We start from the raw sequence: 27,480 nt of genomic DNA, 5'->3' as shown, positions 1-27,480 counted from the left end.
AAATCAGAAAACTTGTCCACAATAGTTGATAAGTTATCAACAGATACAGCAGGAGGATTCCTAATGGTAGATAATGAAATGGTTGCTATGAGAGCTATGGTTATGCAAAACAGACTTGTACTTGATATAATTTTAGAAAAAGAGGGAGGAGTCTGTGGAATATTGAAAGTTCAACATTGTTGTACTTATATTCCAGATACAAGTCAAAACATTGAAAAGTATATTATAAATATTACAGATTTGCATAATGAAATTGAACCACTGGAGGTTGAAGGTGTCCTTGAAAGACTGGGGAAAAGTTTTTCAGCAATTAAGCACTGGTTTCAAGAAAAAGGTAGTTCAATTATAGGTAAAATACTAATACCAATAACAGTTTTAGTGGTAGTAATCCTTATGATAAGGTTATGCTGTATATATAAAGGTAGAAGAGATTTCAGAAATTTGATAAAGAAAAGGAATGAAGAACGATTGGCAAGAATGAGAGAAAAGAATGAGATAGAAATGGAAGAAATAAAAGAAAAGGTTTTCAAGAATTCAAAAGAGAAAGAGACAAAAATATAGATGACATTAACAAAAGGAAATTGACACATGTTCTGCTAAATTGTCCAAAATGTTGAGGGTTATTTGGGGATAGAATCACCAGATGACGGAATTGATGGAGCGAGGTGGCAAAACGCAAAATTTTGTGTACCCCTCGTAAAGTTAATGTCCCATAACGATAATATTTACTGATTGCATGTTTTGCGAAATTAACCAACCATAGAGTAAAGTGCACACATTATTTTTATTATTATACATGGGGAGAACTAACTTGCTTGCATGATGCAAATAAACCCAGCTAATATGTACTGTTATTGTGTTGTGAATTAATGCACAGCTTGGAAAATAATCAAAACGCAATTTAAATGTGCTTATTGTATTCATTTATGTGGTGGAGAGGTCGAAATGTAAGAATAAAATGCATTTATGTGGCTTATTTGCTAGGTAACAACTAACTGGGAAATATTAGTTAGGTGAGAGGTAAACAGAACGGGTTTAAATTCAATAATTAACATAAATCTGTGTTTGTTTTTACAATAGTTCCAAAAGTGGCCTCTGAGGCCTGTGCAAAGATGGCTTCTCGGGTAAACTGTGAGCAAGAGCTGAACTGCGCAGGCACGCCAAAAACCTGCAAGTCAGAGTGAACTGCCTGTGCTCGAGGAGGTTCAAGGCTACCATGGCCCGGAACCTAGGATGGGTGCTAAGCATGGAAGATGTAATGCTTAGAGCCTGGGAGAGTTTATGCATGTTACCAATGCAATGAAGCGCCTAGGCCACAGACTGATTTAAACAAAGACCCTTTCTTTTTTCACTGACACGTTGTGAAAATTATGCTGTAATGGTGAAGAGATGTTCACCCACCCCGATTTTGTCCAATAGGAGACCAAATAAGTGGTATTAGTTACATTTTAGATAGATTAAGTTAGGGATTTAGGGTATAAAAACCCCTGGTTTTGTCTAGTTGGGGTCGCCTTTTCAATTTCTATCGGAGATGCTGCCCGATTGCTGACCGATTCCTGGATGTAAGAACTTTAATTTTTTTTGTCTTGTTTGCTTTGCAGGACTGAAGGATAAGATGAGGGTGTTAGTTACTAGGGATGTTAGGAGAAGAATGAAATTGGAACTATCTATTCTTTGCTAATCTTTAACTGTCTTATAAAATAAAGCGATTTTCTTGAGCTCCAAATAAAATGATCATTTTGAAATAAAGTTTAAGATTTTACTGAATAAAGTTTTACTAATGCATAAATGTCAGACATGATAAAGTTTTGCTTTGAATAAAAATTAGATAAATGAAGAAGTAAAAGCTGGTCTTTGAATTCTTCCTACGCCTAATTTTCATTCTAGTAGATCCATTGCCACTATGGTGGTGTGTCTGAATAGTTTAAATCTGAATAAAACCATGGGAAATTTTTTAAATCTGCAGGTGTAAATAACAAATAGTTAAATAGGTTTAGACGCTCCACCTAAATGTTACTGCGTTTCTCCATTGCGATTCACCAGAGCCTTGAAACCAAGTGTAAGTGAACAGGGTAAATGTGCAGTGATATGGGCCCCACTGATGCATGATTTGTGTGTTAAAAGGTTTCAGTGTAATGGTGAGTGTTGATTAGAAATGATTTCTGGAGCCGCGCTGTAGCAATGTCATTGACCATCTCATGAGTGATGTAATATGTGACGTCATCAGCAGTGCATTGTGGGCGCGTGAGTTATAGTTAGCTGAACTAACTATAACGGGGGAATTTCAATGGTTTTGTACGAGTGAAATGTCCAGCTAACTATAACGCCCCTAAAACCTATGGTTTTTTCAGTGAATTTTATATATATATATATATTCACTGAAAAAAACATAGGTTTCAGAGACGTTATAGTTAGGAATTAGCATTTAAAAAACCATAAAAATTAACTGAAAAAAACATAGGTTTCTGACATTTTATAGTTAGTTGGACATTTCACTCATACAAAACCATTGAAATTCCTCCGTTATAGTTAGTTCAGCCAACTATAACTTGCGCGCCCGCAATGCACTGCTGATGACGTCACATATTACATCACTCATGACATGGCCAGTGACATCACTCATGACATCACTGATGACATCTCAAATGATATTACTGATGACATCACTGATGTCATCATCCTTGTGAAAGAGTGGCAGACCTCCTCTCACCGTACTATAACCTTTGATACACACATTCAAAAATAGAAACGAAAATTTTCCGAAAAATGGAGATACCAATACCAGTTACAACAACCTATTCAATTATTCCAACATCTACATTTTCAGTGAATTTCTAAGGTTTTTTAAATGCTAATTCCTAACTATAACGTGGCTGAAACCTATGTTTTTTTCAGTGAATTTCAAAGTTTTTGTAAATGATAATTTTTAAATGTATTAATTGTTATTTTTTTATACTGATTTATGGAGTGGAGTAGTGTGGCTCACTGGTTAGAGGCGGCAGGCCTGAGAGCAGAAGTCGGCCCGGGACCAGGGTTCAATTCCCGACGCGGCAGGGTCGTGGACCTTGGTCAGCGGACTCGATAATTCTCGCTTCGGTGCTTACTCTATTCAGGGGTTCCACTTGGCAACTCTGGGCATTAGCTTGCCTAATCTCCACAACGGCCCCACCAATTCCGGGGATGCCTGGCTCCACCTTGGGGACTCCCAGCAAGGGACCATCCCACAGGGAAAGCCAGGACGGGTTCCCCAGAGTTATACAGCGCCGGGACGCCCCGTTGCTGGGGCAGCTGTGCGCTTTACAAGTATACTACATTTACATTTACATTTACTACATTGTTTTAAACTATTTATTTTTAGATATTTTTTTTTTTTAATTACATTAAATATTTTTGATATAAATTGAAAAAAATATTGAAATTGTAATATTTCTTTTTTTAATATATATTTTTTAATTGATATATATTTTATATAGAAGGCAATGATATCCTATGGAAGGAAATTCAAGTTACTGGTAAGTACGGGTAAAATTACTTTTCAGGATCAGTACTGGGCTGAAAGATGCAGCACTGAGGTCTCTCCTAAGAACAGGTGAGTAAATCGGAATTCGTAATTCGGCTGATTTTAGAGGAATATTTTAAAGTTCCAAAACTCCACACTTAGAAGAATTTCCAAGTGAAACCAGTCAATGTTAGCCTATGAAAGGAAATTCAAGTTACTGTCAGTACGTTAGAATTACTTTTCAACATCAGTAGTGGGCTGAAAGATGCAGCACTGAGGTCTCTCCTGATAACAGGTGAGTAAATCGGAATTCGTAGTTTGGCTGATTTTAGAGGATTTTTTTTAAGTTCCAAAACTCCACACAGAAGAATTTCCAAGTAAAACCAGTCAATGTTAGCCAATGGAAGGAAATTCAAGTGACTGTAAGTATGGTTAGAATTACTTTTCAGGATCAGTACTGGGCTATTTGACCCTCAGAGACCATCAGTATTGAAAGAAAATTAATTCTCCAACTTAAAACACGCCACGGGGCTCGTTTGCATAGTAGTGAAGGAAAGGGGTGTGGCCTGAGGTGACATGTCTGCAAACACGCCCTGTGGTGGGTTTTAAGTTGGGGAATTAATTCCTCCTCAATCCAGAGGGTCCCTGGGGGCCAACTATCCCCCACCAGGTACCTCCAGTATGCGCTTGGGGGCTGCGTTGCAGAGAGGTGTTCAGAGGTCATGCCCCTTTTTACAACACTCTGCAACGCAGCTCCGTGGCGCTTACTGGAGGTACCTGGTGGGCTAGTTGGCCCCCAGGGAACCTCAGGATTGACAAGGAATTAATTCCCCAACTTAAACCAGGCCACAGGGTGTGTTTGCACACATGTGAACTCAGGCCCCGCCTCCTACCTTCACCACTGTGCAAACATGCCCCATGGCGTGTTTTAAGTTGGGGAATTAACTCCCCTTGAATCCTGAAGGTGCCTGGGGCCCAACTAGCCCACCAGCTACCTCTAGTAAGCACCAAAGAGCTGTGTTGCAGAGAGGTGTAAAAGGGGCGTGGCCTCAGAACACCACTGTGCAAGCAGCCCCCTGGCGCATACTAGAGGTTCCTGGTGGGCTAGTTGGCCCCAGGGACCCCCAGTATTCAAGGGGAATTCATTCCCCCTCTGCAAACGTGCCAGGGGGCGCATTTGCAGAGTGCTGCATGAAGGGGGTGTGACCTACAGCGCAATGCCGGTGTTTTTCTTTTTTTTTTTTAAGAGCCCCCCTTCTTTTTCTATTTTTTTTTGCCCTGTGGACCCCATCCCCCAGGGCTTGCCCCCTAATTTTTTTAATAAAAAAATGGGGAAGGGGGCTGCGTGACCCCCCTCCAGAGGCTTCTTTTAGCCCCGGGGACCCGATCAACCGGGGCTCTGCCTCGTTTTTTTTTAAACATTTGTTGCGAAGGGGGCTGCACTGCCCCCCTCCCAGACCACTTCTGGCCCCGGGGACCCCATCCCCCGGGGCCTGGCCTCTTGTTGGGGACCGTGAGGGGTCCCCAATCCCACCACGGTCCCTGCCGGCTCCCCGGGTCCTGAGGGAGCCAGCATTGCTTTTCTACATGTGGAGCAGCTAACATGCTGCTCCCCATGTAGAAAAGCAATAGTCTTTGGTTTTTGGAAGAGAGAGCATGTTTCCTGCTCTCTTTTCCAAAAACCAAAGCAGACCACTGAAACAAAACAGGGTATTACTGGCGGACTAGTGCCGAACTCTTTCACCCATTCAATACTAGCGGACTAGTGCCCTAATCTCCAATTCCCCATTCCTTGTAGAAATGGAGGCTTTCAGATATGGCCACTTGGCGTTTCAATGCTACCTGCAGTCTACAAGGAATGGGGAATTGGAGATTAGGGCACTAGTCCGTTAGGATTGAATGGGTGGGAGAGTTCGGCACTAGTCCGCCAGTACTGTTATCTACTGTGCGTCAACTGTAGTAATCTACCCCCAAATACCCTGTTTTGTTTCAGTGGTCCCCTAGGAGTGGCATCCGAACAGTGAGTTTGCATATATTTTTTGCATTAGACAAGCACTGGGAGGAACATTGCACTTTGCGCATGTATAAGGATGTCCATATTATTGATTTAGGACTGTTCCTTGCCTTTATTTCAGTTTCGCCATTTGGCATGATCAATTATTTATGAGCTTTCGTGTGTATGAAGCCTAGAGTAATGAATACATACAATGCATTTGTTTTTGCTCGTATTGAACTTTACCTGTTCCAAGATGGCGGCCATGTCTGACGTCAGATGCAGGCAGAAACTGTATGCCTCATTTATGTTTATTGTTTATTTAAGCACGTCCTTTGTATACTGTATTTGTCGTGTGATCAAGACACCGCTGAGCGTCGAAACGCGTAACAGTATCAAGGAATAAACCTTGGTGATTGAAATCTCCCTTCTGAGTGCCCAACTTCATTGCTTTGTAACTTTGAATATATACATAGGTTTTACAGACGTTATAGTTAGGCATTAGCATTTAAAAATCCTTTGAGATTCACTACAAAAAACATAGGTTTCAGGGATGTTATAGTTAGTTGGACATTTGACTCATATAAAACCAGAGAAATTCGCCTGTTATAGTTAGTTGAGCTAACTATAACTCACGCGCCCGCAATGCACTGCTGATGATGTCACATATTACCTCACTCATGACATGGTCAGTGACATCACTGATGACATCTCAAATGACATCACTGATGACATCTCAAATGACATCACTGATGACATCCCTGATGACATCATCCACGTTATAATCTGATGCCCTAATATAAACTTTGATACACCCATTCTAAAATGCAGACTACTATTTTTGAAACCATACACACAACAATGCCATATACTACATACCTACTCTTTTCGCCCTTTTTTCCCCTTACTCGTTTCAATAAAATCACAAAATGGCGGCCAAAGCTTCCTAGTTGCAACCACTTGCAACCAATAAGCAGCATGCTGGTGCTCGTAACGCCCCAGCCAATCAGATGGCAGAATTCCCAAATATCGATATCTGTAAATTTCGATATTTCTCCAAAACTACTGAACGGATTTACACCAAATAAACAAAAGCGTGCTTTTTAGACCAAATTTGGGGTAATTCTGTTGACCCGTTCGGCCTGTAGCCTTGTCTAAAGTTTCCTATGGAAATTGCATGGAGAAAACACGTTTTGGGACCCCCCTTTTTTCTTGGCCCCCCTTGACGAATCACCCCCAAACTTTCAACATAGGAGCTGATATGAACAAAGAATTAGTTTGGAAAATTTCTGTAACAATCCTGTCTGAAGACGAGTACTCCTCAGGATTCGTGCGATGCAATAGGGGTTCCACCCCTTGACATCCCCAACTCCTACAATGACTGCACAGAGTATTAGGGCGATCCAGTGAGAGAAGGGAAAGGAAGGGAACAGCAGGGAGTAGAATCTGTAAAACAAAGAACAGTGCGATGAAAAACACAAGTGCATGCAATACTACACTCAATGAGTCTCACTAGGTTATCCAGTACCTGACATGTCTCACAACCAACAACCAAGCTTCTTCTCCCTATGTTCCAAAATGCAGTATTCACTTCATACCCAAATAAGCTGTTAAATAGGAAGTCTCTGACAGAAATATATTGGTAGTTAGGAAGAGAGAGGCTACCAGAACACAGAAAAATGTCTTTATCCCAAAACACCCAAGGGGGTGATCACTTGTTAAACAACACGGGTGAATCCCTAAGTCCCTTTCCAAGTTTCTAGAAAAACATACTAAACAAGCTCCTACGTCGGAGCTTTATTCCGGCAAAAATATAAAAGTACAAAGTCTTGCACTCCGGATGAGAGAAAGGTGAGGGAGGTGTGGTGCATCCCTCCGTTGCGCACAAAAGAACAAATACAAAAAGGGGTTCTCACCCCACCGAGGGAAAATCGCTGAATCCAACCTTTTAGCTAACACGGCAATCCGAGAGTCTACGCTCTTACCTCAGAGCGCGGTGGGGATTTTTTGGCACACGAGTTCTCACCCATGCAGGCATACACAGGGAAAGAAAAACGGAAGTCCTTCCTCGATCCCCGGTGCAATGTTGAAGTGCCGAGGATCCGCTCTGGCTCTTCTCCTGTCCTCCAAGGCACGGGCTGGAAACACCCACCGAGGTCGCAGCACTTAGCTGCTGAAATCCAGGAAGGAACAAATATGGTCTGTGGAGTGGATGCGACTGCGTGTCTGCTTCTCGTAGATTTCCAAGTCTGAAGTGCAACAGACTCGCAATCCAGTATAACGCATGCCTACCAGGCGTGTTGCGTCCTAATTTAAGGATTTGGCTCCGCCCCCGCATAGCAGGGCTTTCTGGGATATGAAGTCCCAGGCAGGCGCAAAGCTTGCCGATTTCTGATTACTCTAATATATGCCAAAGACAGAAATGGAATTGGTCAAATCAATTCTGTCCACAGATTGACAAAGCCAGGAAACATGTTAATAAAACTGCTTCTGCATTCCTCAGAGACCATCGTATGGGGTGTATCTATAACAACAATCTGTGTTTTGACCGAAATGGAATTTATGGAAATGATGGAGAGCACTTTACAGATGAAGGCAACAGGGTGTTTCTAAATAACCTGAAACTCTGCATCCCGTCTTATGTGTAGCATCCATATACACACAACCAACACAACGCCTCTTGTCAGAACTACCCTAGGACTTGAAATATTGTGAAGTTTTAATCTGAAGGGCTTTTTTTCTTTTGTTTTTGGAGATCTTCGCAATGAGGTCCTGATCCCTGCGGATATGTCCCGAAAATGGACTAGAAAACCAAACATTTAATGATCACCAACACACCCAAAAATAATAAGTAAAAAAATCCATTCTGAACATTGGCGTGCGCACATTACTATATACATACTTCTTTCAAAGCATGTTTAAACTCATATTTGTGTACTAAGTTTCTTTAAAAAACATATTTCAGACCTATTTTCTGTTTTCGAGGTTATTCGGGATGTTGCAATGATGTTGTTATTCGTGATGATTGCGCCTTTCCCATAAAGTGAAAACACATATATGCACAACACATTACAGTATGCTACACATTAGAGGTTTATTACTGTACACTACAAACTCATGTTTTTCTACTGTTTTTCTAAAACAACCATTTCAAAAACCTATTTTCCGTTTTCGCGGTGACTCTGGGTAACGCGTCACGAACGCAGAAATCTAAAGCAGGATTTCAATAGCCACCACGACATTCAAAAGTTATTACTATATAATTAATTCTAACCATCATAGTAGCTAACTCACTATATAAATAACTCTATAAAAACATTGATCAGATTCTCAAAATTATATAATGTGTATTAATAATTCACTGATATTATTTTTTTATATTTTCACCAATATTCACGACAACTACGAAATGTCACGACATCCCTGCGATGGTAAAATGTGTGACCGCTCTAGCGGTCACAACATCGTTGCGAATATCACACAATTAAAAAATTCCATTTTGGACACATAACTTGTGTCACTAATACCTGCCTTTCTCAACCATGGGGTTAGAGTATCTCCACCCTGACTCCTTATGTGGGTTTTCACACAGATTTTCAGCCCCGGGAACCGTTCTCAGTAGATAAAATGGCTGCCAGAACTTTCTATTCAGGTTGCGAACACCCAATCAGAGCATTCCCATTGCCGCGTGCATTAGCAATTCATCGCGAAACCACCTCAAAATTTGGTTGTTGGTTAACCGGGGTATGAACCCTGTTCAAGCAGCAACTACAATCCTTGTCAGGGTGAGGCACAGGCCAGCCCTAAATTAACCTGTGCTCAACCTCTGTTAGCTTGGCACAGAGCAGTCAGGCTTAACTTAGAACCAATGTGTAAAGTATTTGGGCAACACTCCAAACAGTAATAAAGTGGGAAACACCACACAAAGTATTCCCACCGATTTACAAAAATATAGTGATTTCTAATAAATAAAAAAGGCCCAAACAACAAAAATCCAATCAGTACAACCGAAGATATGCAATTCTAAAGATTTCAGTGGAAATAAACCCAAAAAGCACCAAGCGCCAACTTATATATCTGGTCGTGCCTTACTGGGACAAAGTCACAAATTCAGCTAACGGCAGAGGAACATGGGCTGCCTACAGGGATCCACTTGGGTACGCTCAACAAAGTAACACTTACAAAGTCACTTGAGGGATTTTTTAGGTTATCACAAACCTAATGTTTAGAAAAAACGTATAAGTAGAAATATGGGTCATCCAAAGATATTTGAAAGGTTGTCTCACCCTCAACTTATCGAGGAATGCATCATCATTTGACGACCTCTCACACCGAGGTGGGAATGATGCCAAAACCGGTGGACTCGGCCAGAGGAAGTTAGCCTCTCCCTGGGAGTTCTTATAAATCTATGGTCAGGACAAAGCACTTGGTCCTGTCTTTTTTTGTAGATAAGAAAAAAGGGGGGTTATAAAATATACCTAAAAGTAAACTCAAAGGGATTCCTTAATTTTGTGAGTACCTCTGGTATGTTTAAAAACATGGGGGAAATATTGGTCACCTAGTGATTGATAATGAATCGCCTGGTCTAATTATATGACCAACATGTTTCGACCTCTTATTCAGCCTAACAAGGTCTAGGGTCTAAGTCAGGGTAATTAAGCTATGGAGTACACTCAAACCATGTTAAAGGGATATAAACTGTAACCCTACCAGTCCCTTTGCTGATACAGCAACACCCTTGTCTTATTCAACTATGGGCGTCATGGCAAAAGTGTGGGGGACGCTTCCTTCATAGTCACACATTCATCAGAAGAATGAGTGTGGAAAATCACCTATTGAGCCCCTGTACACCACCGTAATGACTAAAGAATAAGACTAGGGGGTTGGGAGGACAGTATGCAAATGGCCTGAAGGAGGATCGAGGGGGTAGGGTTTTGTGAAGTACCTTTTTGTTATTGATTTTCAATAGTTGGGCAAAATCACAGTAGATCACTGGTTCATGCATTTGTTTTTGATTGTTTTGTTGTCAATTATCAGCCTTTCGGTTTGTGTAAAAATGTAGATTAGATCCTCAGTTAAGCAATACATACCATAAAACAAGCAAAGTTACAGAAACAATTGTGATGGCCAACTGTATTTATAGTGTAGTATAGAGCAGGTCTGTATCCATAGGTGATCACCTCCATCCAGGTCATCAAGAATGCCGCTTCAAGCTGTGGACCTCCGTGTGTTAACTAAACACATTCTAGGTGTTGCAGTATTGTTTTACCTCTATTAGACCAATTAGATTAACACACACAAAAAATAATAATGAATTGTGGCCACTTCCCTATCCAACTGGATCAGAGCACTTTGCACATTACAAACATACAATATTTACACACACATCGTTTAGGTATTTGAAGTTTTACAGTGAGTTTCACATATGTAACAGCACTGCCTTGCAGAAGACATGAAGGTGCTCATAATAATTTGGTAGGTTTTTTGAAGCACAACGGACGTACTGAAGCGAGGAAAAATTGGCTTTGAGAGGCATGGCTAGTAGAGTCAACAAGCATTGAAAATGCAATAGGTCTCGCAATAGAAGAGTTTGACATTTTTCGTTTTTCAAATGGATGAGTGGCGTTGCGTGGATGAGTGGCGTTGCGTGGATGAGTGGCGGTGCGTGGATGAGTGGCGTTGCGTGGATGAGTGGCGTTGCGTGGATGAGTGGCGTTGCGTGGATGAGTGGCGTGTGTGAGTGGCATTGCGTGTGTGAGTGGCGTTGCGTGTGTGAGTGGCGTTGCGTGTGTGAGTGGCGTTGCGTGTGTGAGTGGCGTTGCGTGTGTGAGTGGCATTGCGTGTGTGAGTGGCGTTGCGTGTGTGAGTGGCGTTGCGTGTGTGAGATGTGTGTGTGACAGATGTGTGTGTTTGTGTGTGCGGTTGTGTGTGTAGTTGTTTGAGTGGTTGTATGTGTGAGTGGTTGTTGTGTGGGTGGTTGTGTGGGTGGTTGTATGTGTGGGTGGTTGTATGTGTGGGTGGTTGTATGTGTGAGTGGTTGTATGTGTGAGTGGTTGTATGTGTGAGTGGTTGTATGTGTGAGTGGTTGTATGTGTGAGTGGTTGTATGTGTGAGTGGTTGTATGTGTGAGTGGTTGTATGCGTGTATGGTGGTGGGGTAGGAAATTAAACAGCAATCGAGTTTTGCATGCAGTGACTGTTGCCATGTTTTCGCCGTGCCCTTGTTTATCCCCTTACCACATTTGCCCTGGAGTTTCGTTGGCTGTGCAATTTAAGGATATCCCTGCCTGTCTTGGCCCCCGGTAGCAGGGAGGAGAGCGCGCCGGACCGGTCGCGTGGCACTGCTATGGACCCCCGTGTTATTCTTCGAGAGCAGCGCTGCTGATTGCCTCAGCAGACGTCCGGGTAATTATCTGCAGGTGGCGTTGCCTAAAGCGCTGCCATTATTATAAAAATATAGACCCATGACAACATATGAAAAAGCCAACACACAGCACGGTACTAATAAAACATAGTTGAAACGCACTGTAGGACAGGCCCCACGAAGGGCTCGCTCCCTCCCCGCATGACAGGGCCCAGACATCGGCTCTCCGGGTGCTACCCGCAGAAGCAACCCGCAACCCGTCCCCCTCCGGGACGCCGGCTCCCGGATATCTCTGTGCCACGGGCCCAGGCCCCCGTCAACCCCATTGCCCGGCCCAGCCGACATCTTGGACACTGCACCACGCGGCCGCGTGGCCTCAGCTCGACCCCAACCCTGGGCCTGGCCGGGCCCAGACATCCCGGCACCACCATCCATCCAGGAGGTGAACGGACCACTTGGCAGGTTAATGGGAGAAAGAAGTGTCGATGGCTCTCCCCCCGCCAGGTGCCGATCGCCCCCCAGCCTCCCCGGGTGCTGGCTCCACCCCCCTGCTGGGTGTCTGGACTCCCTCATCCCGGACCTCCCGACCTCCCAGTGCGAGGGTCCGGACATCAAAGGGCGCCAGACCTATAACTGAGGCAGCCCCAGAGCAGGAAGGGAGTTGTATCCTGGAGTCGAGAGACACCGAGAAGAACTCATCCTTGACGGACTGCTGGCGCTGCCGCAGCCCTGCCTTGTGAACTATCCTGCTGGCGCTGCCGCGGCCCTGCCTTGTGAACTATCGTCCTGCCTGCTGGCGCTGCCGCGGCCCTGCTTTGTGAACTATTGTCCTGCCTGCTGGCGCTGCCGCGGCCTTCTGCACCGTTCATCCTCGTGGGACCTGCTGGCGCTGCCGCGGCCCGTTGTAACCGTCATCCTCGCTGGGACCTGCTGGCGCTGCCGCGGCCCGTTGCCACCTACGACCTCTTCGGGACCTGCTGGCGCAGCCGCGGTCCGACCCGTCCGAACGCCGAGCTCGAGGATTGTGAGCTACCACCGTTTCACCTCAGTACCTGTAGGTACCAAGACTGTCCCGCTACCCCCTTCCCCTAATAGAGACTAGAATTGAGAGGATCATCGTGTCCTGATCTCCTTGCATCGTACCACCTTACTCAAAGAATTGCCTATAAAAGGTGTTACGCTGACCTTCGTGTGGTGTCCATCTGTGGGGGGGAAGTTACTTGTCTGTACGATCGCTGGAGACGGCCCTCAACGGAGGCCTCTCCCCTTGTGCTCGGCCGACCCTCCAGGTCCCGTCTAACATTGGTGGCCAGCGGCGCGATCCGAACCAACGCGTACCGTACAGAGAGTAACTCACCCTACGACTAATCCACAATGACGACCAGAGAGAGCGGATCTGCAGAGAAATTCCAGATGGAAAAACTGGAAGAGTACAACCACCGAGAGCTAAAATAATTTTGCATAGAACTAGGCATTGCTACCACCGGTCTGAGCACGAAAGAGGACTTCAAACACGCCCTAGAATCCTGGGCAGAGACAAATACCGCCGGACCCCGGGACCTCGAAGCCCCGGAAACAAACACCACCCTGACAGAAGAAAGGAGAACGGATCTCTCCCGGGAAGAGATCCGAGAACGAGAGAAAAATAGACTTCACGAGTTAGAGCTGGCACGACTCAAATTAGACGGAGAATTGAAACTGGCAGAACAAAAGATGAACTTAGAACACTTACGGCTCCAAGAAGAGCGAGAGGAGAAGCAGAGACAGAGAGAACTCGAAGAAAAAAAACTGACATACGAACACGAGTGCAAGCTAGCGGAGATAGAGATGCGCAAACAGAACAAAGACCTAGGGGTGCCCGAGCAACCGCGCCCCCCAGGTACTACCGAACAGAAGGTCCACATCCCCAAAGATGTGGTCCGGGAATATGTCCGGAACGACGACATACAGCAGTGGTTCAAGGCCTACGAGATCGCCATGACTGCCCACCGGATCGCTCGAAGTGACTGGGGAGCCGGTCTATGGGGGAGATTCGTCAATGAAGGCCGTGATGCCCTGCTGCAGCTTCCGGACCATCAAATGACGTCCTATGACCACATGAAGGCCGCCCTCCTCAGTCGATATGGGCTGACGTCCGAGATGTACCGCCAGAGGTTCCGCAACTGCACCCGCATCCCGGGTACAACCTGGATAGAATATGTGAACTATTTCAGCCGAGCTTTCGAGGGATGGATCAAGGGTAGCAACGTAACCACCTACGAACAGCTCTTCAACCTCATTGTGTGGGAGCACCTCTCCAACAACTGCTTTGTCGAGCTCAGGCAGCACCTCCTCGACAGTAAATTGACTGACCCACGGCAGCTCGCCGCCGAGGCTGACCGATGGGAGAGCACCCGAGTGGCCCGAAGTGGGCCCAATGAGCAGAACAGACCCAACCAAGGTCATCATCGTCCCCGAGGAGGAGGAGGAGGCCCGGGCCGGGGCAGAGACGCCGTCCCGGCCGTTCCCGCGAACTACACCCCGCCCCCGGCCGGCCGGGGCAACCCCCGATGCGCCCGGGGTTCCGAGCCAACATTACGTGTCATTGATGCCAGCGAGTCGGCCACTATGCCAGTGACCCGACCTGCCCAAAGAACCAGACCCCCGGGCCCCGCCAGGTGGCTGCCGCCGCCCTAGGAGAAGAGCAAGTCTCCGAGGAGCCTGAAGATTACGAGCAGGAGCAGCCCGAGTGGGAACCTGCCGCCATGACCCTGGCCTGCCTAGGGGGGAGAGACCTGATCCCGCGGGCTCCCCTACCAGCCAACACCAGGAAGTACAGCCAGTGGGTGAACATAAATGGGCGTAAGGCCGAAGCCCTGCGTGACACAGGGGCCAGTGTGACGGCCGTCCGTTGTCACCTGGTGACCCCAGAACAAATCCTGCCAAATGTTCTTTGCCCCGTCCGATCGGCCGACAATTCGGAGAGCCTGTGTCGGATGGCCTGCGTCCCCTTCGAATGGGGAGGAGTGTCCGGGATGCTAAAAGTGACTGTCCGTGACGATGCCCCCGTGGACTGCCTCCTGGGGAACGATCTCGAGAGCTCCCCGTGGGCAGCCGTTGAAAGAAGAGAGCACCTGGGATGTTAGGCCTCCCGGGCTGGGCGTGCGTAACAACCCGGTCCATGGCCGCCGACACCATCCCTAGATCTGAAGAACCCGCATGGCCAGCACCTCCTCCCCCGATCGCTCCGGAGGAAGACTCCATCCCTACCGACACCCCGGAACAGACCCAAGAAGAGCCCGCTCAGCCCCAAGACCTTCCGGACCTGGCTCAGTGGCGTCAGGAAGGGGGGCCCACCCAAGAACAATTCCGGCAAGAGCAAAAGACCTGTCCCTCCCTCGAGGGACTGCGACAGCAAGCGCTCGCCCAGAGCGCGGGAGACACTGCAGGGGCCCACTGGATCTATTGGGACAATGACCTGCTGTACAGCGAACAAAGAGTAGCGGAGCTGGGGACCAGTCGGGTGCTGGTGGTGCCCCTCCGCTTCAGAGACTTCCTTTTGAACCTGGCCCATGATGTCCCCCTGGCTGGACACTTGGGGCAAGACAAAACATACAACCGCCTGGTGACTCACTTTTACTGGCCTAGGATGAGAAATGACGTCTCCAACCACTGCCGGTCCTGCCCGACCTGCCAGGCCAGCGGGAAGAGCGGCCGCAAACTCAAGGCCCCCCTGCAACCATTCCCCGTGGTGACCACCCCGTTCGAAAGGGTGGGAATAGACATTGTGGGGCCCCTGTGTCCCCCGAACAGCACAAGGGCATCGCTTCATCCTGGTCCTGGTGGACCACGCCACCCGCTATCCTGAGGCGGTTCCCCTTCGAACTGTAACAGCACCAGTGGTAGGGCGAGCCTTAATGGGGATCTTCTCTCGCGTGGGCTTCCCCAGGGAGGTCGTCAGTGACAGGGGCACGAACTTTATTTCAAAATATATGAAATCCCTATGGCAACAGTGCGGAGTCACCTACCGATTCACAACCCCCTATCACCCGCAAGGAAACGGACTGGTCGAGCGATTCAACCACACTCTCAAGGGGATGATCATGGGGCTGGAAGAACCCCTACGCCGCCAGTGGGACGTGCTACTACCGTGCCTCCTCTTCGCCTACCGAGAAGTCCCCCAGAAGTCCCTCGGCTTCAGCCCCTTCGAACTCCTGTACGGACACCCTGTTCGCGGGCCTCTCAGCCTAGTTAAGGAGGAGTGGGAAATGGGCCCCCTGAAGACCCCTCCAGACGTCTACAAGTACCTCCTGACCCTCCGTAATCAGACCCGGCGATTCAGGGAGCTCGCCAAAGCCAATCTTGAGGCCAGTCAGGAGGACATGAAGAAGTGGTACGATCAACATGCCTCCTCCATCGAATTCGAGCCTGGCCAGCAGGTGTGGGTGATGTCCCCCATCGAACCCTGTGCCTTACAGGACAAGTGGACGGGGCCCTTCAAGGTGATCGAGCGTAAGAGCCCCGTCACCTACCTCCTCGACATGGAATCCCCCCGGAACCCCCTCCGGGTCCTCCACGCCAACAGACTCAAACCCCACTTCGTGCGCTCGGAGCTCAGCCTGCTGATGGCCACGGACAGTGGAGCTGAAGAGGACTCCGAGCCCCTCCCTGACCTGCTGGGGACCGGGGAAAAAGATGGTTCAGTGGACGGGGTCCAACTCTCCGAGGCCCTGACCCCGGAGCAGCGCCAAGACTGTCGGGCCCTCCTGCTGCAATTTGCACGCCTATTCTCCCTCACACCCAGGGTCACCCCCTGGTGCCTGCACGACGTGGACACCGGCGACAGTCCCCCTATCCGACACCGGCCGTACCGAGTACCAGAGCGGGTACGCACCTGCATCCAAGAAGAAGTCTCCAAGATGCTCGCCCTCGGAGTCATCGAACCCTCGGACAGCCCCTGGGCCAGCCCGGTTGTACTGGTCCCCAAAGCTGCGGCCCCGGGCACCACACCCGAGCTCCGGTTCTGCGTCGACTATCGGGGTCTGAACGCTGTCACCCGAACCGACGCTCACCCCATCCCCCGAGCCGACGAGTTAGTTGACCGCATGGGGGCGGCCCGCTACCTAAGCATCTTCGACCTGACGGCGGGCTACTGGCAGATCGGCCTCACCCCCAGGGCACAAGAACGATCCGCTTTCTCCACCCCGGATGGACACTACCATTTCAGAGTGATGCCCTTCGGCATGAAAAACGCTCCAGCCACGTTTCAACGACTTGTGAACCAGGTATTGGCGGGCCTCGAGGAGTTCAGCGCCGCCTACCTGGACGACATCGCGGTGTATAGCCGCCACTGGTCAGACCACCTCCGCCACCTCCGAGGGGTCCTGCAGGCCCTCCAACAGGCCGGCCTCACAATCAAGGCCAGCAAGTGCCAAATAGGCCAGGGGTCCGTGACCTACCTCGGACACCAAGTGGGGAGCGGTCTGGTGGCCCCCCTCCAGCTCAAGATCGCTGCCATCCAGTCCTGGCGGCCCCCCGTAACTCAAACCGAGGTCCGAGCCTTCTTGGGGCTCACCGGATACTATCGGCGGTTCGTGAAGGACTATGGCAGCATTGTTCGGCCCCTCACGGAACTCACATCCAAGACCAACCCAAAAACCGTCAACTGGACTCCCGACTGTCAAGCGGCCTTCGAGAGGCTGAAAGCCGCCATGTGCACCGCTCCTGTGCTCCAGGCCCCCGACTACAGCCGTGAGTTCATCGTCCAGACGGATGCCTCAGACCATGGCATCGGGGCCGTCCTCTCCCAACTGAACCCCGAGGGAGTCGACCAACCAGTGGCCTTCCTCAGCAGACGCCTCCTGCCCCGAGAACAGCGCTGGAGCACCATTGAGCGAGAGGCCTTCGCAGTAGTATGGGCCCTCAAGAAGCTCCGGCCTTACCTCTTCGGAACCCACTTCCGGGTACAAACAGATCATCGGCCCCTGCAATGGCTAATGCAAATGCGGGGAGAGAACCCCAAACTATTGCGATGGTCCATCTCCCTGCAGGGGATGGACTTCACTGTGGAGCATCGCCCTGGCCAAGACCACGCCAACGCGGACGGCCTGTCCCGCTTTTTCCGCCTCGACGAGGAGAGTCCCCAAGAGGATGGGTGACTCTCCCCGCCTTCAGCTGGGGGGGACGCATGTTGGACAGGCCCCACGAAGGGCTCGCTCCCTCCCCGCATGACAGGGCCCAGACATCGGCTCTCCGGGTGCTACCCGCAGAAGCAACCCGCAACCCGTCCCCCTCCGGGACGCCGGCTCCCGGATATCTCTGTGCCACGGGCCCAGGCCCCCGTCAACCCCATTGCCCGGCCCAGCCGACATCTTGGACACTGCACCACGCGGCCGCGTGGCCTCAGCTCGACCCCAACCCTGGGCCTGGCCGGGCCCAGACATCCCGGCACCACCATCCATCCAGGAGGTGAACGGACCACTTGGCAGGTTAATGGGAGAAAGAAGTGTCGATAACTCTCCCCCCGCCAGGTGCCGATCGCCCCCAGCCTCCCCGGGTCCTGGCTCCACCCCCCTGCTGGGTGTCTGGACTCCCTCATCCCGGACCTCCCGACCTCCCAGTGCGAGGGTCCGGACATCAAAGGGCGCCAGACCTATAACTGAGGCAGCCCCAGAGCAGGAAGGGAGTTGTATCCTGGAGTCGAGAGACACCGAGAAGAACTCATCCTTGACGGACTGCTGGCGCTGCCGCAGCCCTGCCTTGTGAACTATCGTCCTGCCTGCTGGCGCTGCCGCGGCCCTGCCTTGTGAACTATCGTCCTGCCTGCTGGCGCTGCCGCGGCCCTGCCTTGTGAACTATTGTCCTGCCTGCTGGCGCTGCCGCGGCCTTCTGCACCGTTCATCCTCGTGGGACCTGCTGGCGCTGCCGCGGCCCGTTGTAACCGTCATCCTCGCTGGGACCTGCTGGCGCTGCCGCGGCCCGTTGCCACCTACGACCTCTTCGGGACCTGCTGGCGCAGCCGCGGTCCGACCCGTCCGAACGCCGAGCTCGAGGATTGTGAGCTACCACCGTTTCACCTCAGTACCTGTAGGTACCAAGACTGTCCCGCTACCCCCTTCCCCTAATAGAGACTAGAATTGAGAGGATCATCGTGTCCTGATCTCCTTGTATCGTACCACCTTACTCAAAGAATTGCCTATAAAAGGTGTTAAGCTGACCTTCGTGTGGTGTCCATCTGTGGGGGGGAAGTTACTTGTCTGTACGATCGCTGGAGACGGCCCTCACCGGAGGCCTCTCCCCTTGTGCTCGGCCGACCCTCCAGGTCCCCGTCTAACACGCACTCACATGTGTGCGAGAGGCAGGCGATCATGTGGAGAAGCGTCCTCGGTTACAAACACCTCGTGTAACTAACAGCGGCAGCATTTTAAAACATTGTTTGCACTTTAAAACAAAGAGATTACGACAAACATATGTTTAGTTTAGAAGAAAGTGCCTGTATTTTAGCCCACCTTAACAGTACTACAACAGTGCGTTATAGAAGCCAAAGGAGGGTAGGGCTGGGGGAGAGTCAATGGCTGCAGCGCTACCCAGCATGAACCCAAACATCCCATGTACATTATAAACGCACCAAAGAAGACGCAGCCTTGGTTACAAACACCTCGTTTGACTAAGGCGAGAGGGGGAGGTGGGGGTGCAACTCTGTGTGGCTTGTGCTCTCCTGGCGCCTCTGGTCTGTTTACTGTTAACACATGGAATTCCAAAGCAATCATTAAGCCGGATGGCTCCATCTATGTTGTGCACCACTGGCGCCTTTTGTCTGTTTCCAGCAGAGAGGAAGGAGCTGGAGAAGCAGGAAACTGAAAGTACGGCCGGCCACCGGCCAGCCATGAATGAACCCCTCGGTTGCCTGCACAAAAATACGGGCATCAGAAGCAAAAAAAAGACGCTGCGAGGCAAAGAGAGAAAGGGACGCGGGCTCATGTTTGTTTGAGGAAATCAGAGTTTAAAAACGAAAGGCACTAATCTCTTGCTCTTTAAGTTCTAGACATGGTCGTTTTTTATGTTTAAATCAAAAGAACTTTTGGCATGCTTGAGATACTGTAAAGAAACATACGGGCATCAGAAGCAAAAAAAAAGACGCTGCGAGGCAAAGAGAGAAAGGGACGCGGGACAGATAGAGAAAAGAAGAAACGGGTAAAACAAGACGGAGGGCATTGCTGTGGGGAGGGGGGAGGAGAAATGCGACACGGCGGGCAGGGGAGGGGGCGGAGCGGGGAGAGCGGCATGAGGGTGTGAAAGCAGCAGGGGCCTGGAGTGCGGCTAAGGGAACTGAAGAAACGCGACACGGCAGGCAGGGGAGGGGGCGGAGCGGGGGTGTGGGAGGAGTGCGGCTGAGGGAAAATACATGCAAGCAGGCATTTTAAGGCACGCGCTTTTAAGCTCAATGCACATGCGCATTAAGCTTGAATTTCACGGGCACTGCAAGTAATCGCCACGATTCCTTGCAAGTTGGTTAAAGACTGTTTAAGCCCCAATAGTCTCGCAAGCTCGATGCGCATGCGCATCGACAGGCGAGACCTAAAAATGAGAGTGATGAGTTAAACATTTCTGTTCTTCTTTCTCTCCTCATTTCTGTCTATTTCCCTTACCTGCTTTTAATTTTGCTTTCATCCTGATTGCATCTTTCCTTCCTTTTTTCTTTCCACTTTTCTTTCCTTTATCATTGCTTCTTTCTTTCCTGGTCTCCATCCTGTCTGTCTTTTTTGCATTGCTCTTTCCTATGTTTTCCCTCTCCTTTGTTCCTTCTTTCTTACTTTCATATTTCTTTCTATTGTTTTTTTTCATTATTCCAGTCACATTTATTCTTGCATTACTTTGCTTTCCTTGTTACTTCCTTTCTCCCTTTTTCATGGTTCTTCCCTACCCTCGTTTTAATTGTCTTTCATCCTTATTTCTATCATTCTTCTCTTTGTTGTTTATTTCCCTTTTCTCTATTGGACGTTTTCTTTCCTTCTTTAACCATTCCAGCCATATTTCTTTTTATAATTCAGTCTGTCGTTGATCCATGTTTACTTCAGACATTTTTCTGTGCTTCTTCGTTCTTCCTCTTCCTTCATTCATTTATTCCTGCTTTGCATCTATCATTCTGTGTTTGCTCCCTGAACCCTTTTGCTTTTTGTCATGCTCCCTTCTTCCAATTGCCACCTTACTTCCTGCTTATTTCCTTTATCATCAATCCTCTTGCTCGTTGTGTTTTTCCCTTTGACGCCCATATGCTCCATCATGTTATTCTCTTTCAGAGGTACTTATGACCTGTGGTTTGAAGACCAGATTCTCACAGGGAAGGAGCAATAAACAACAGATTAAAAGTTTAATGTTAGAGGGAACGTCCTAATGCCCCTTACTCTAGGGTGACCAGAATTTTAAAGCCAAAAACCGGGACATTTCACAAAAAATAGAAGAAGGACTACAATTTTACTTCAAGCGATGAGCGCTTCTCAGCAGAGAATTACAGAACAGGCAGTAAGAACATACATGAAATGCAATTTTTAAGCCCAGTAACTTGCCTGTAAATTAAATTTGCTTTCTTGAAACAACTGCTAAGTATACCTGCTTTGTAAAACACAAAAAACACCTCCCACCGTTTTCAAAAACACGGACATGGGCTAAAAAAAATTACATTTGCTGGTACAGCTGGTTAAAAACAGGGGCCGTCTTGGCAAAACGGGGACGCCTGGTCAGTGGTCACCCTACCTTACACACTTTCACCTCCGATCAAACTGCTACAGTGTTGAAGATGTGGTCACGCATGGGTGAGAGAATCTTATCTCGTGAGACTGTGTTCCGAGGCGTTACTCGAATGAACAGGTGAGACTGTGCTTCAGGGTGTGGTACTAACAACCAAAATATATGGTGCTACACGGTGGGATACCTTTTGTCTGACCTGGGAACCTTGGATTCGTTAAGCGTGAGATTCACGCCTAATGAGTGACAATGACTGGGGGAAGGGGGCTCACTGAAATCGCTGCCGGAGGAGACTGGGTTGCCGAATAACTTCGCACCCGCAATACCACCGAGGGCCACTAGAGGGCTGTCGTGAACACTCCGAGAGCGCCGCCGTACCTCAGGTAGCCAACAGAGGGCCGCGACGGGCTCCCCTGAGCCCTGCCCGGGGGAGGGGCCGAGAGACAGCCGTCCAGGAGGGCAGGAGCTGGGCGAGCGGAGGAGGGCAGCCCGGAAACCGGCAGAAGTTATCCTGGGGTGCGTGGGGACCCCTGCGGGGGCGCAGCACTGCACGCAGGGTGTCACCGCGGAGCCCTGCGCAGCCATGACCCCGAGGAGGAGGAGGAGGGAGAGGTGAGAGGAGGACGACGGAGCCGCCCGGAGCGCAGACAGACAGCCATGGCTTCCAAGGAGAGGCTGTACGAACTCTGGATGCTGTACTACACCAAGGTGAGGCTGGCGTGGGGGCACCTGCGGGAGATGCGCCCCCTGCAGGCAGAGACATGTCGAGAGGGCGGGCACTGAGCTGTGGTGAGAGAGTGCGGGGGATCTGGACGGACACCTGTGCACAGCGGGAGGGCGACGGGCACCTTTTCTTTGGGTGGGACACAGCTGGGGAGGGGGGGGGTACCTGCACATACTGGCAAACAATGGGAAAGACGCATGCGTCCGGGGCGTGACACCTGTCCGTGGGGCGTGAGTTTTAGGAGATACCTGTTGAGTTCACTTTGACACCTGTGTGGGAGAGCGACATCTTAATTAAAGCAAAATCTGCACGGGAGAGACACGTGTAGAAAGTCCTGTGTGAGGAGATGAGACATGTGTGCGCCCGGGAGGCTGACTCTGTGTATAGGAACACCGTTCTGTGATGGGTGATGCTTTATCCTCGGATCGGTGGTAGCTTTGAAAGGGAGAGACCCTTGTGTAGGGGGGGGGGGGGAGACATCTGTGTGTTCGCATGATGAACACCGGCGTTTGGCCTCGCGTAGGTGTGAGACACGCTTTTATTGGTTAAGATACCTGTAAATGCGTGGGGGGCATCAGTTTATACGGATTGACACCTGTATTTTGGGGTACACATAAAGTAAGGTTGGGTAGAGAAATGTCCTTCTTTGAGTATAGATTCTAGTACAGGGAAATACATCAACTCCTGGGGGAAGACACTTGTGCGTCGGGTGAGACACCAGTGCATAGGATAACATACCTTTGAATAGGGAGAAACATCTGCTGGACACCTGTGCCTAGGGTGGACACCTGTGCATGGGACGAGGTGCCCGTGTATAGGTAGGAACATCTGCGGCTATGGTGGACACCTGTGCATGGGACGAGATGCCCGTGTAAAGGTAGAAACATCTGCGCCTACGGTGGACACCTGTGCATGGCACGAGATGCCCGTGTAAAGGTAGAAACATCTGCGCCTACGGTGGACACCTGTGCATGGCACGAGATGCCCGTGTATAGGTAGAAACATCTGCGGCTAGGGTGCACACCTGTGCATGGGACGAGATGCCCGTGTAAAGGTAGAAACATCTGCGCCTAGGGTGGACACCTGTGCATGGGACGAGATGCCTGTGTACAGGTAGAAACATCTGCGGCTAGGGTGGACACCTGTGCATGGCACGAGATGCCCGTGTAAAGGTAGAAACATCTGCGCCTACGGTGGACACCTGTGCATGGCACGAGATGCCCGTGTATAGGTAGAAACATCTGCGGCTAGGGTGCACACCTGTGCATGGGACGAGATGCCTGTGTACAGGTAGAAACATCTGCGGCTAGGGTGGACACCTGTGCATGAAACGAGATGCCTGTGTATAGGTAGAAACATCTGCGCCTAGGGTGGACACCTGTGCATGGGACGAGATGCCTGTGTACAGGTAGAAACATTTTCGGCTAGGGTGGACACCTGTGCATGGCACGAGATGCCTGTGTATAGGTAGAAACATCTGCGTCTAGGGTGGACACCTGTGTATGGGACGAGATGCCGTGTGTAGGTGGAAACATCTGTGCCTAGGGTGCACACCTGTGCATGAGACAAGATGCCTGTGTATAGGTAGAAACATTGTTTCTACAAACATATGTGCCTAGGGTGGACACCTGTGCCCGGGACGAGATGCCCATGTATAGGAAGAAACATCTGCGCCTAGGATGGACACCTGTGCATGGGACGAGATGCCGTGTATAGGTAGAAACATCTGTGCCTAGGGTGCACACCTGTGCATGGGACGAGATGCCTCTGTATAGGTAGAAACATCTGCGCCTAGGGTGGACACCTGTGCATGAGACAAGATGCCTGTGTATAGGTAGAAACATCTGCGCCTAGGGTGGACACATGTGCATGGTACGTAGTGCCTCTGTATAGGTAGGAACATCTGCGCCTAGTGTGGACACCTGTGCATGGGACGAGATGCCGTGTGTAGATAGAAACATCTGCATTTAGGGTGGACACCTGTGCATGAGACAAGATGCTTGTGTATAGGTAGAAACATCTGCAGCTAGGGTGGACACATGTGCATGGTACGTAGTGCCTCTGTACAGGTAGAAACATCTACGGCTAGGGTGGACACCTGTGCATGGGACGAGGTGCCCGTGTATAGGTAGGAACATCTGCGCCTAGTGTGGACACCTGTGCATGGGACGTAGTGCCTGGGTATAGGTAGGAACATCTGCGCCTAGTGTGGACACCTGTGCATGGGATGTAGTGCCTGGGTATAGGTAGGAACATCTGCCTTTAGGGTGGACACCTGTGCATGGGACGTAGTGCCTGGGTATAGGTAGGAACATCTGCGCCTAGTGTGGACACCTGTGCATGGGACGTAGTGCCTGTGTATAGGTAGGAACATCTGCGCCTAGTGTGGACACCTGTGCATGGGACGTAGTGCCTGGGTATAGGTAGGAACATCTGCGCCTAGTGTGGACACCTGTGCATGGGACGTAGTGCCTGTGTATAGGTAGGAACATCTGCGCCTAGTGTGGACACCTGTGCATGGGACGTAGTGCCTCTGTATAGGTAGGAACATCTGCGCCTAGTGTGGACACCTGTGCATGGGACGTAGTGCCTGGGTATAGGTAGGAACATCTGCGCCTAGTGTGGACACCTGTGCATGGGACGTAGTGCCTGGGTATAGGTAGGAACATCTGCCTTTAGGGTGGACACCTGTGCATGGGACGTAGTGCCTGTGTATAGGTAGGAACATCTGCGCCTAGTGTGGACACCTGTGCATGGGACGTAGTGCCTCTGTATAGGTAGGAACATCTGCGCCTACGGTGGACACCTGTGCATGGGACGTAGTGCCTGGGTATAGGTAGGAACATCTGCCTTTAGGGTGGACACCTGTGCATGGGACGTAGTGCCTGTGTATAGGTAGGAACATCTGCGCCTAGTGTGGACACCTGTGCATGGGACGTAGTGCCTCTGTATAGGTAGGAACATCTGCGCCTACGGTGGACACCTGTGCATGGGACGTAGTGCCTGTGTATAAGTAGAAACATCTGCGCCTAGTGTGGACACCTGTGCATGGGACGTAGTGCCTCTGTATAGGTAGGAACATCTGCGCCTACGGTGGACACCTGTGCATGAGACGAGATGCCTGTGTATAAGTAGAAACATCTGCGCCTAGTGTGGACACCTGTGCATGGGACGTAGTGCCTGTGTATAGGTAGGAACATCTGCGCCTAGTGTGGACACCTGTGCATGGGACGTAGTGCCTGTGTATAAGTAGAAACATCTGCGCCTAGGGTGGACACCTGTGCATGGGACGTAGTGCCTGTGTATAGGTAGGAACATCTGCGCCTAGTGTGGACTCCTGTGCATGTGGCGTAGTGCCTCTGTATAGGTAGGAACATCTGCGCCTACGGTGGACACCTGTGCATGGGACGTAGTGCCTGTGTATAAGTAGAAACATCTGCGCCTAGGGTGGACACCTGTGCATGGGACGTAGTGCCTGTGTATAGGTAGGAACATCTGCGCCTAGTGTGGACACCTGTGCATGGGACGTAGTGCCTGTGTATAGGTAGGAACATCTGCGCCTAGTGTGGACACCTGTGCATGGGACGTAGTGCCTCTGTATAGGTAGGAACATCTGCGCCTAGTGTGGACACCTGTGCATGGAACGTAGTGCCTGGGTATAGGTAGGAACATCTGCGCCTAGTGTGGACACCTGTGCATGGGACGTAGTGCCTGGGTATAGGTAGGAACATCTGCGCCTAGTGTGGACACCTGTGCATGGGACGTAGTGCCTGTGTATAAGTAGAAACATCTGCGCCTAGGGTGGACACCTGTGCATGGGACGTAGTGCCTGTGTATAGGTAGGAACATCTGCGCCTAGGGTGGACACCTGTGCATGGGACGTAGTGCCTGTGTATAGGTAGGAACATCTGCGCCTAGGGTGGACACCTGTGCATGGGACGTAGTGCCTGTGTATAAGTAGAAACATCTGCGCCTAGGGTGGACACCTGTGCATGGGACGTAGTGCCTGTGTATAAGTAGAAACATCTGCGCCTAGGGTGGACACCTGTGCATGGGACGTAGTGCCTGTGTATAGGTAGGAACATCTGCGCCTAGTGTGGACACCTGTGCATGGGGCGTAGTGCCTGTGTATAGGTAGGAACATCTGCGCCTAGTGTGGACACCTGCGCATGGGACGTAGTGCCTGTGTTTAAGTAGAAACATCTGCACCCAGGGTGGACACCTGTGCATGGGACGTAGTGCCTGTGTATAAGTAGGAACATCTGCACCCAGGGTGGACACTTGTGCATAGGGTGCGTCACCTGTCGGAACGGGTGCTATAAAGAACAATGTATTCATACTGCCCCCCGCTTGTGGACAATAGCCCCAGAACCGGAGTAACCCGTCCATCGTGATAACTTGTGTCTTCCTCTCAACACTAACCTCTAGTCGCGTGTCCAGGAAAAGCGCCAGGAAGTGCTTGCGAGGCGGCATGAGCGCTATACAATAATAACGCCTGAGTGGTGCACATTGCTGGCTGCGCCGTGCCTGCTTGCAGCCTGTGCAGTGGCTGTGGAGAGTAGCCAGGGCACCTGTGCGAAGCATGGGACGCCCCGAGGCGCAGCGGGGCAGCTGTGCCAAGCACGTGCGCGCAGATCGGATCTGGGATCCAGGGACGCCCCTTGTACAGGGTCACGGCTCCCTCCCTCCCCTCCACGAGTTCCTTACAGCGTGGGAAGACGGGGGGAGGTGGTTTACTCACCCGTGAGACTTAAGGAGTGAAATAAACTGAACACGAGCAGTGATTATTCATCGAGGGATGGTCAAACCGCAGAATAAAAAAAACCACCGACGACAACCCGGTAGCCCAGTACGGACGTGGCGGAGCCGTCTGCCGTGGCAGGGAAGAGCCGTGGCAGGGAAGGCGCAGGTTGAGAAGGGGGACAGATCCGTGCGGATTGCCACAGGTGCGGCAGGTCCTGGAGCCTCTCCTGGTGGGCACCAACCATCGACAGGGTCCCTACACAGCTATCTCGGGTGTCCAGTGCCACATGCTGTGAGGAGACCACTGTTCGACGCGCCAAAGAGTGCCCACACAGAGCAGCTCAGCAGGGGGTAAGGCCCCGAGGGAGTCGCCAGTCTCAGGCAGCCAGCACCCACTCGGATGAGGGACCCTCACCAGAGAAGAAAACATCTCCA

General features: G+C 50.1%; 1 protein-coding gene across 1 annotated transcript in view; it reads left to right on the top strand.

Annotated features, from left to right (window-relative positions):
* The first annotated feature begins 22,028 nt into the window (after positions 1-22,028).
* The window catches only part of NBEAL2 (neurobeachin like 2), a 682,983-nt gene continuing 677,531 nt past the window's right edge, over positions 22,029-27,480 (top strand). The window contains exon 1 of the mRNA XM_078662556.1: positions 22,029-22,286. Coding sequence (XP_078518682.1) covers positions 22,236-22,286 — 51 coding nt within the window. The 5' untranslated portion in view covers positions 22,029-22,235. The remainder of the gene's footprint in view (positions 22,287-27,480) is intronic.

This window comes from Lissotriton helveticus, chromosome 10 (genome assembly GCF_964261635.1).
Source record: "Lissotriton helveticus chromosome 10, aLisHel1.1, whole genome shotgun sequence".
In the NCBI taxonomy this organism is placed as follows: Eukaryota; Metazoa; Chordata; class Amphibia; order Caudata; family Salamandridae; genus Lissotriton; species Lissotriton helveticus.
The sequence above is the reverse complement of the archived record's forward strand: the minus strand, read 5'-3'. Positions and strand labels throughout refer to the sequence as shown.